This window comes from Marmota marmota, unplaced genomic scaffold (genome assembly GCF_001458135.2).
Source record: "Marmota marmota marmota unplaced genomic scaffold, marMar, whole genome shotgun sequence".
Lineage (NCBI taxonomy): Eukaryota > Metazoa > Chordata > Mammalia > Rodentia > Sciuridae > Marmota > Marmota marmota.
Genome location: NW_025999961.1, coordinates 2,657,353 through 2,668,671, shown reverse-complemented (window position 1 = coordinate 2,668,671; position 11,319 = coordinate 2,657,353). Strand labels below are relative to the sequence as shown.

The 11,319-nt window shown below is 41.6% G+C and overlaps 1 protein-coding gene across 5 annotated transcripts in view; it reads right to left on the bottom strand.

The window, feature by feature from the left end:
* Positions 1-3,849: 3,849 nt before the first annotated feature.
* Positions 3,850-11,319, bottom strand: part of Cplane1 (ciliogenesis and planar polarity effector complex subunit 1) — a 150,240-nt gene continuing 142,770 nt past the window's right edge. For 3 of the 5 annotated variants that reach the window (XM_048802882.1, XM_048802883.1, XM_048802881.1), the window contains 3 exons: positions 7,453-7,536; positions 4,743-4,915; positions 3,850-4,324 (listed from right to left, as the gene is read on the bottom strand). In XM_048802882.1, the coding sequence (XP_048658839.1) occupies positions 4,157-4,324; positions 4,743-4,915; positions 7,453-7,536 (425 nt within the window). In that variant the 3' untranslated portion in view covers positions 3,850-4,156. The remainder of the gene's footprint in view (positions 4,325-4,742; positions 4,916-7,452; positions 7,537-11,319) is intronic. The other 2 variants (XM_048802884.1, XM_048802886.1) reach the window with 1 other exon arrangement.

Here is an 11,319-nt window from a genome sequence, read left to right as displayed (position 1 = left end):
CTTCACTGTGCCTGTTTCAATCATGTTCTGCTAGGCACACCCTAGTCCGCCCAGTGGGCACTTGGCAGGACAGTAAGGCCATGTTTGTTATGGTCTGGGCTCCCAAAGTAGCAAGTTGCAGTGTGGACACCTCAAGATGGTTCCTGCCTCACTTCTCCACCTGCCAGTTGAAAAATGGGGAGCCCCTTTCAAACACCAGTTGGCCCTGTAGCCTCCGCATCAGCTAAGTTCAGGTTGCTCTCCTGATCTGCAGGTTTTTCTGTGCTAAGTTTGTCTGTTGTGTCCTGTTTATGTCATCCCTCCCCCTTGTGGCGAACCAGTGCTATTGCTGCTGATGCCGCTGGCTTGGCTCCAATGTTCTTTCTTGTTTTGTTTCATGCCCCAGAATTTCTGGGTCTCTAAGAGTTTCTGACTGTCTGATGTTGAACTTCAGTGAATTCCCTCTTTTACCCACCTCCCTGAGAAATGTCACCCCGCTGCCTGAGCCATGGAGCAACTGGATATGCAGCCTTTCTCTAATCTGCCATCATGAATCTCTTACACATGGATTTTTCTTGGTGGGGGGGCGGCTACTGGGGGTTAAATCCAGAGGTGTTTTACCCCTGAGCTACATCTCCAGCCCTTTTTATTTTTCATTTTGAAAAAGGTTCTGACTAAGTTACTTAGGGTCTTGCTAAGTTCCTGAGGCTGGTCTGAAATTTGTGATCCTGCTTCAGCCTGCCAGCCACTGGGATTACCAGTGTGCCCCACTACATATGGAATTTCAAAACAATAAAACACAGAAACAGAGAAGAATGGTGGTTACAAGTCAGGTATGGGAAGATGTCAATAGGTCAAAGGGCACAACGTGGCAGCTCTTTAGGATGCAAAAATCCAGAGGCCTAAAGGTACTTGAGGACCACAGTTGGTAGTGCTGCATCCTGCACACACAGTGGAAGATGACGCATGCTAACTTACTGGATCATAGTAATAACTTCACTATATATATCAAATAATGCTGTACTCATGAAAGTTTATCAGAACACATTGTACTCCTCAAATAACAGAATTTTTAAAAATTAAGACCAAAGATGAAATAAAGCTACACTTGGCCTCGATGAAATCTGAGAGAATTGCCAGAGATATACACTATAAGAAATGCTGGAGTCAGGCATGGTGACTCGTGCTAGTAATGCCAGCGGCTCAGGAGGCTGAGACAGGAGGATCTCAAGTTCAAAGCCAGCATCAGCAAAAGTGAGGTGCTAAGCAACTCAGACCCTGTCTCTAAATAAATACAAAATAGAGGTGGGGATGTGGCTCAGTGGTTGAGTGCCCCTGAGCTCAATACCTAGTACTCTCCTCCTCACCGGCCCACCCAAAAAAATGCTGGGCTGGTTGTGGGGCCACAGGCCTGTAACCCTAGCTACTCTGGAGGCTTATGAGGATTGCATATTCAAGTACAGCAGCCTGGGCACTTGGTGAGACCCTGTCTCAAAATAAAATTTAAAAATGGGTCTGGGAGCCAAGTATGGTGGTGCACACCTGTAATCCCAGAAACTGAGGAGACTGAGGCAGGAGGATCACAAGTTTTAGGCCACCCTCAGTAATTTAGTGAGGCCTTTAGTAACTGAGACCCTATCTCAAAATTAAAAATAAAAAAGGTTGGGATGGAGCTCAGTAGTAAATCTCTCCTACCTGGGTTCAATCCCCAATACAGGGTGGGGGGGAACAAATGGGTCAAGGATACAGTTCAGCAGTAGAGTGCTTGCTTAGCATGTGTGAGGCCCTGTGTTCAATCCTCAGCACAAAGTAACAAAAGAATTGCTGGGCTGGGGTATAGCTCAGTGGTAGAGCACTTGACTAGCATGTGCAAAGCCCTGGGTTCAATGCTCAGTACCAGCAACAGGAAAAAACAACAAAACAAACAAACAAACAAACACAACTAATATAATCTTCAGATTGAGGGAAATACTAGATAGAAATTTAGATCTATAGAAAGAAATTAAAGAAGTCTGAAAAAAATTCCTTTTTTTTTTTTTAAAGAGAGAGTGAGAGAGGGAGAGAGAGAGAATTTTAATATTTATTTTTTAGTTATCGGCGGACACAACATCTTTGTTTGTATGTGGTGCTGAGGATCGAACCCGGGCCGCACGCATGCCAGGCGAGCGCACTACCACTTGAGCTACATCCCCAGCCCAAAAAAATTCCTTAAAGAAAACCAGACTGTTTAATGGAGATAAAAGGAATTACTCTAAGAGTAGCTCAGCTGAAGGGAGTATGAAATATAAAAGAACCGTGAAACTTCAAGTGACTTTTGACTCTGAATAGCCTGAATACGAAGGATTCCTCCTACTAACTAGCAGTTGCCAAATTTTGTTCTCCTTACATTAAAGGAGAAACCCAAAGAACTTTCATGTGGCTATACCTGTAATTAAAATTGTTAAGCATTGTTTTAAAGGACTGCAATAGTTATATCATCTAAAATATACTGTTATATCATGTGCATGAGCGTATATGAATATGTAATAACAAATATTATGCACCAATGAAAAATGTGGAAAAAATTGTAAAATGACTAATAATTCATTCAATATCACATTTTTATAAAAAACATTATTTTTTAGTTGTAGATGGACACAATACCTTTATTTATTTATATGTGGTGCTGAGGATCAATCCCAGGGCCTCACACATGCTACACAAGTGCTCTACCACTGAGCTACAGCCCCAGCTCCTTTATAGAAACCATTTTCAAAAAAATTAGAAGAATGTAATTAATTTACAAGTTCTGCAAATCTCTTTAATGTTAACGGCTAAATTCCCTGCTTCTTCATTCATCCTGCAGCAATATGTTCTTTTGGTTGAAGTATACGACGAAAAGCTGGCTTCACAGCATTGGGGAAGGAGGAATAACTAGCATTGGGATTCTTTTTTTTTTATATTTATTTTTTAGTTATAGTTGGACACAATACTTTTATTTCACTTATTTATTTTTATGTGGTGCTGAGGATCAAACCCAGGGCCTCGTGCTTGCAAGGCGAGCGCTCTACCGCTGAGCCACAACCCCAGCCCAGGATTCTTTGATACTACACCAACAATCAACAAGTGGCTAAAGGGTCCTAGTTTTTAGTTAAAACCGAGTATAGTTCTAGAAACTAGTGGGCCTCTGCACCTTGGTTTTTACAAGGTTAAGATAAGCCTTTGAGAACAGGATTCACATTCTCTTTCCACCTAAAGCGTCCATTCCTATTTCCATCCTCCAAGAATGTAGGTTATAGGGCAGAAGACAGGTCTCTAGTACTACATGAAACCTGGCTTATTTACAAGTTCAAGATCCATGTGAAGTGGCCAAACATTATACAAGTAATTTAAGAATATGTTTTATTTTTGGTTTTGTTTTTGTTTACTGATACTAGAGGTTGAACTTAGGGGCACTTTATCACAGAGCTAATATCCCAGCCCTTTTTAACTTTTTAAAAATATTTTTTTAGTTGTTGACAGACCTTTCTTTTACTTATTTATATATGGTGCTGAGAATCAAGCCCAGTGCCTCGCACATGCCAGGAAGTGTGCTACCGCTGAGCCCCAGCCCCAGCCCCAGCCCCTTTATTTTTAATTTTGAGACACAGTCTTACTAAGGCACAGGCTGCCCTTGAAATTGTGATCCTCCTGACTCAGCCTCTTGAGTAGCTGGAGTTATAGGCAGGTGCCACGATGCCTGGCAAGGGTAAGTTCTAAAATAGTGTTCATTATTGAGTTTTTCAGGTGAGACTAGTGATTTTCTTCTCAATGAAAGAATTTTTCCTATTAAGTTCACCACAGAAAGTCATTTCTCAGAACACAGAATGTAGTAAAGGAAGAGGGATGATATATTTTTACTGAAAGTAGTTTATTATGCAAACATGGCTTGAAAGGTACTTATGTGCTTTTAAATGATGCCTAAACATAAGCCAAATGCAAAGACTTAGCACATCTATTATAAACAGCCCTTATGAAGACAAAATCATTGAGAAATGTTTATTTTCCCTCTTGAAAGGACTAATCCAGGAGATAATATGGGTGTAGGTGGTGAATTCAGTTTGCTTCCTTCATTGTTCCTCTCCTAAACCCCCAAATCTTTCAGAAGCACTTTAATGAGTTGCTTGCTGGTGCTTGGAAACAGAATGATGTCCAGACTTTACAGGTCCATGGCCCAGCGGACGGACAGGCTCTTTTCCTCCACACTGGCCACCATATCTTCAATGGCATTCCAGTCAAGATTGCTGAGGATGCTGCCAGTGCTCTCAGACATGCTGTGCATGCCAGCCATCCCAAAATGAGGCTCAGACTCTTCCTGTGACAAGTCCTGTAGAATTGAGAGGGAAGACAGTTGTGGTAGCAGAGTTGTCCCATCCATCAAAGAGCAGAAGGGAGTCAGGGCTGAAATTGCCCAGCACACCCAGACTGACAGTGAGCTGGACGTCATCTGACACTTACCCTGGCACAAGATCTGAACAGTGAGCAGAATGGATTTTAATGCCTATGGTACAGTTATTTGTTCTCATGTTTGCTGTTTTGTAATGAAAAAGAAAATATAAACACTAGGAGAATTCTGAAAGAGAAATGCTGGAATACTATCCCACAAGGGTGGATGCCTTGAACGATTATCTCAAACTGACTTAAATAATCACATCTCACGAAAAGCAAACAATAGTAATAACAGTAAGAAACCATGTAGGAACACAGCAACTATCAGACAAACCCAAGACTAGAATGGTGCTCACCTGCGAAAGGGAACCAGGAGTCTCATGAAGAATTTGGTGGATTTCAGGAGGTAACGTCCAGGGACTCGTCATGATCTCCTCTCTCTCGTATTCTATACGCACCTGCGTTGTTTGAGGTGCAAGCCCAGCACATCTATGTTTTTTTGTATGCTGCAGACATGGAGCATGAGAGCCTTTGGAGGGAGAAGGACAAAACATACGTTGGAACTGACTGATTCATCAATTCGATTGTTATTTTATTGTGATTTTACTGTCAAAGCCAAGACAGATAGATTTTACCTAACATTTGAATCACATGATCTGGAGTGGGTTCACTGTATAGTTCCAACGATTCCTGTCCTGTCAGTGTGTGTGATGGGCCACCTCTTTTGATTTGAAGTGTAATGGTAATCTTTACGACAAGAACTTCTAGGGAGGAGATCAGGTAGAACTGGGAAAAAACTCAGAATTCAGAATCCAGAGCCAGGCTTTGCTTGCCTCTGTGGACCCTGGGAGTAGCTTTCTACTTGCATGTGCTCTAGCTGTCTGTGCATAGTCTGCCTTTGGGCACAAGCCCTAGGGTGAGCATGGTGGCAACACATTATTCTCTTCCTCATTACCACATATATCAATATTTGTGGAAACTTTCATCTCAGTGCCTGGGAGCAGCTTAGCAAACCCCTCGGGCATCAGGCTCTAGAGGAGCTTGTCTTGACAGCACATTCTATCCCTCACCAAGGTGGCCTCCCGAAGAAACACCCGAGACATGGAAATAAACCCAAGCCGCCCAGAGGCAGCCATGTGGCTCCCTGAAGGGAGGAAAACGAGGTAAGGGAATGATGAATTTTGGGCCCACATGGCCTTTTATGGCTCTATATGTGCTTGAAGCCAATATACCTCCAAGAAGTAAGCCCAGAAACAATGACAGCACACAATCTGTCATTTAGTGTGGGCTAAGCACTCTACGAACATTTAGTCCCTTACCAGAGAGCCACGGGCTTGGTCTTCGGTTCCTCTTAACATCTACACTCTGCCCAGCTGATCTCCTCTAAGTTCCCTGGCTTTAAATATCACCTACATGCTGAAAATTCTCAAACCTAAACCTCCAGCCTCACAGAGTTTAAAACTGCTTTCTTGACATCTTCACTTAGATGGGCAATAAACATCTGAATCTTAATATGTCCAAACAAAAATTAATTTTTACCTCCAAAATTCCATCCCAGTTAATGCTTAGGTTAAAGTCCCATCATCCCTCATCCTTTCTTAAATACCACACCTATTCCATTCAGTACATCGTAATCTAGTCTATGTTCAAAATATATTCTGAATCTAGTGAATTTCCCCCATTTTCTTTATTTTAACCCTAGTCTATACAACCTTTCGTTCCTTGTTGACTTCTGTTTTTCTTCTCCTGCAGGTTCTAAAACAGAAAATGTTACCTACATTCCTAATTTCCTCCAGTGGAGCCTCATGAATCTAAAACTCCTTGTTTTAGCCTGTAGTATTTCACCTCTCCCCCCAACCATACCTCTGGTCACTTTTCCACACAGATCTTCTCTGTCATGACAACTTTGTTTCTGTTTGGTGGCACTGAACTTGCTGTTCTCTTTGTCTGTAATTGTTTTGCTTTATCTTTACAAGATTTATCTCCTTATCATCATGCAAGATCTGTAGTTCAACATCACTATCTCAAAGAGATCTTTACCAACTCCAGCTAATATCAGCCCCACCTAAACAGCTACACTCTCCCTTCTGTGTCAAGGTGCACTTCATGACTAAAATGACGTCATGTGGTAGGAGCTCACTGGATGGTTGCTGAATTAATGTTCTTCATGACAATCCTTGAGGAAAGTGTTATTATCTCCACATCACTTGCCTAAGATGTGGAAGATGACCTACCCCAGACCTGAGTTAATGCATTAACTTTCTGTTCCTTAGTGTGCAGTAGTACACTACTGAGAGAGGCCTTTAATGATAATTTTCATATCTGTGAGAAATGAATGGTCTACTTATTTTGGTCCCTAAGGCAGCAACTTTCCAAAAGCCTCTTCCTGGGGTGGTGAATGAAGGGAGTAGGTGGCAATTCAAAAAGACCTAGCGGTTTTCTTTGGAAAAAAAAAAAAAAAAAAAGTCCCCTGGGTCTGAAAGAGAAACTAAGTTAACATCACTTGGCAGCACCTGTGATTGCCACTTTAACTTCCAGTGTGAGAGCGTGTGATCTAGCTGAAAACAGTTTGACTTTTTTTTGCTAAAGTCTATTTTGGGATGCCACTGAAAGTTCCAAGTTAAGTATTTCAATAAATATCACTAAGGAATAAATATTGAAAAACTCAATGCAAGAAAAAAATCTAGGAGCAGACAATGGGAATACATATGTGAACAAACACTGTAGTTGAAAAAAAAAAGAGAGACAGACTGAAGAAACCAACAAGTGGAGTAGGGTGCTGAGGCTGTTCCTTCAGGTACTCAGGATATGGCCAGATCAGTGAAGGCCATGAACACCCACCCCACCCCGTCTCCGCTACAACTGATTTGGTATCTAGACCTCTACTCTTGTTTTGTTAAATAATTATTGCCATCTAGAAAGAATAACAAAAGTTAAACCATTGCCGAGTCTGCTGAAATTAAGATTAACATTTTAAAATTAAGGCTAATATCCCTACATTTAGGATAAACTTTTACCTGCGGAGTCTCTATAGACCTTGAGAGACTAACACTGGCTTTCTCTCACCTTGCATTACCCGTGGATGGCTCTGTAATTTCCTTTTCTTCAGATCATAATGAGTTTCTCTAGGATTTATTCGGGATATCAAATCTTGAGATGAAAATACAATACGAGAAAAATTCAGTGAAACTGAGGATGTGAACTTTCAAAGGGAGGGCATTCCTGCCCCCAGTGTGAATAGTAAAATCTATATTTATTTTTACAACAAATTGTATTGTGTATATTTAAAGTATGTAACACATGTATATACACAAACGTCTATATGGAGGGCTATACATATGTGTGTGTGTGTACATATACACACATATGTGTGTATATATGTGTGTGTATGTAAGACGGTCACTGTGGTGGAACAAATTAACATATCCATCTTGTCACATACTCACCAGTTCTTCCCCCTGACCCCTATGGCAAGAATGACTACAATCTATTCATTTAGCAAAAATCGTGAATGAAATGTGCTACTATTAACTACAGTCCTCATTTTGTATACTGGGTCTTTGGACTTGTTCATCCTACATATCTGGTATTTTGTACCCTCTGACCTACACTGTCGCATTTCCTACCCCTCCTCAGAAACGACTATGCATATATATGTTTGATACCTTCCCTTTTCTTTTAGAGTCCACATGTGAGAACATGCAATGATTTTCTTTCTGTGTCTGGCCTATTTCACTTAGCATGTCCTCCAGGTCCATCCATGTGGAAAATGGCAGGATCTCTTCTTTTAAGGCTGATAATATTCCATCATGTGTATATATAGTAATCCCTCCTTATCTGCAGTTATTTGTTCTATAGTTTCCGCTACCCTCAGTCAACTATGGTCTTAAAATATTAAATGAAAAATTCCAGGACACAAGTTTTAAACTGTGTACTCTCTTCTTCATAGCATGATGAAATCTTGTGTAGTCTTGTTCCATCCTTCTTGGGACATGAATCATCCCTTTGTCCACTGTATCCATGCTGTATATGCTAACCACCCAATAGTTACTCAGCAATCCGGCGGACGCGGAGGTATCAATTCTCTGACCTCTTCAGCTGCGCGGGCAAAAGGAGTCTTAAACTGTCTGAATGCTGTTTGCTCAGAATCACTAGGCAATGCTGGGCTGACGTGGACCTGGGGCGAACAGTCTGTGCCCCTCAGTACACACACCAAGCCCGGAGCGGGTGAATTAAGGCTCCCATACGCAGTTTCTGGCTGACCAGCTGCGACTTGCAGCCAAACCTGCATCTTGCAGCCAAACCTCTACGACTCAGCGCTACAAATGCTCCCGCTGAATAGAGAAACAACTCGTCACCTCTCCGTGAACCTTTTGAGGTTAATACCAACCAAGCCTTCAAAGGCAGTGGCTACAGGGTTGAGACGGGGCTTGGGAAAGCCGGTCCGGATCCACCTGATGCATCAGACATCTGGCAAAGGGAAAGAACTGCTGCCATTTGCATGGGATATCACCATGGCAGAGAACAGAATGCAGTGGAGGAGATAACTTCATTGAAACTGACAGCTGCAGGTGTGTAACCCCCTAGCACTTCCTCTCCACACAGCGGGGAAACCTCAAGGTCCCCTCCCAGCTCTCCCGTGAGCACAATAGTCAGACCGAGGGAATCAGGAGCGGCGCGGGACCCGTGGCGCGGGACCCCGGATACCGCTCCCACCAGAGGTCTCTTGCACCAGCTCCTGGGGGCGTGGCTACCAGAGGGCAGGCAAAATACCCTGAGTGTTCTCAGCCCCACGCTCCACAACCTTAGGGTCTGAGGGAATGGCAAGCAGGGAGAATGTGCCCAGTCGTTCAAGAAAATAGGGCTCCCGGGAGCAGCAGACCTGGTGTGTAGCCAGTATTGTGGTAAGCATCACCGGAGAGTGGGGCCTGGCTGGAGGAAAAGTGGGGAAGTGACTAGATACAAGAAAAGGCCCTAGGCACTCAGGATTGGAGAGCCGCCCAGTGCGGGAGGAGGAGCTGCTTCACAGTGATTGGTTCCTGTGTATTGAGAGGAGAAGGTTGGCCCGGTGGGCACAGGTCCACCTACTGGAAGAGAAGTTAATCAAACTCTAAGACTGCATTTGAAAAATTTTTTTTCATTATTATTATTATCTCTTTTTAATTTATTTTTTTATTTTTAAAATTTCTTTTTTCTATTTTTTCTTTTGTCTTTTCATTTCTTTTCAATTTCCTTATTCCCCTTTTCTTGAATCCTACCCGTTTTACTCTCATTCTCCTTAGCGACTTCTTCCCGCCCCTTCTAATACCTTTCCTCCCAAGCATCACGACGCTGTTTATGTGTAATTTACTAAATATGTATAGGTAAATGTTCTGAGGTGTTATATAGTGCTGCCAATTCCCTAGCTACCCCCAAATACTCCAGACCATTCTCCTGTTAATATCCCTCGTCAGTAGAGCAACCTTCCAAGGTTGCCAAGAGATACCAACCTCAATACCATCACATCACTCAACCTAAACGTAAGTCCCAAGACCAAACTGCAGACTGCTATATGCCATGAGAATCCATACACAGTTTAGGAAACGAATGAATCTGCATTAAAGTGCAACAAAATTCATCATCTCTAGTCATAGTCTCCCATCACAAAAGAGAAACTCCAGAGACACACAAAACCAAATAAATTTATAGGAGTAAACAGTAACTCAGCAGTCAAACAGAACCAGAAGTAACATGAGCAGCATGAAAAAGCAAGGAAGAAAAGGAGTACAAACAATGCAGGACAGCCTAAATATACAGGAGAACCTAGAGGCATCAGAAAAATGGTGAAATAAAGAACTCAAGGAATACCTTAGACAGATGGAATGGAATCTTAAAAGAGGACGTGAGACAGCAAATACAAACAATGAAAGAACACATTGAAAATGAATTACATAAACAGATAAAAGAAGCAAATAAACAACTTTACTAGGAGATAGACACTATAAAAAAAATCAAACAATAATCCTAAAAATGAAGGAAACTATAAACCAAATTAAAAACTCAAATAAGAGTATCACTAACAGAGTGGAGCAAGTAGAAGCCAGAACATCAGACAATGAAGACAAAATATATCATCTTGAAAAGAGTCTAGCCAACTCAGAAAGGCTGGTAAGAAACCACGAGACAAACATCCAAGAGATATGGGATAACATAAAAAAAACAAACTTAAGAGTCAGCGGGATAGAGGAAGGTACAGAGGTCCAAACCAAGGGAATGAGCAATCTGTTGAATGAAATAATTTTAGAAAACTTTCCAGATATAAAAAAGAAAACGGATGTACAAATTTTACATGCATACAGAACACCGAGCATACAAAATCACAGTAGACCAACGCCAAGACACATTGTTATGAAGATATCCAATATACAGAACAAAGAGAAAATATTAAAAGCTACAAGAGAAAGGAGGCAAATTACATTCAGGAGTAAACCAATAAGGTTAACGGCGGATTTTTCATCACAGACACTGAAAGCGAGGAGATCCTGGAACAATGTAATTCAAACACTGAAAGACAATGGATGCCAACTAAGAATTTCGTATCCAGCAAAATTAAGCTTCAGGTACGACAACGAAATAAAAATCTTTCATGAAAAACAAAAGTTAAAAGAATTTGCAGCCAGAAAACCAGCAGTGCAAAGCATCTTGAGCAAAACACTACACGAGGAAGAAATGAAAAACAATAACCAAAACCAACAGTGGGAAGTACCTCAGTAAAGCGAGAGAGGTGTGTGTGGGGGGAAAGCTAATCATGGAGAAACAAACCAAATTAAAAAAAAAGGATAAATAATCAAACATGGCTGGAAGTACAAACCACATATCAATAGTAACCCTAAACGTTAATGGCTTAAACTCGCAAATAAAGCGACATAGGCTGGTAACATGGATTAAAAAAAC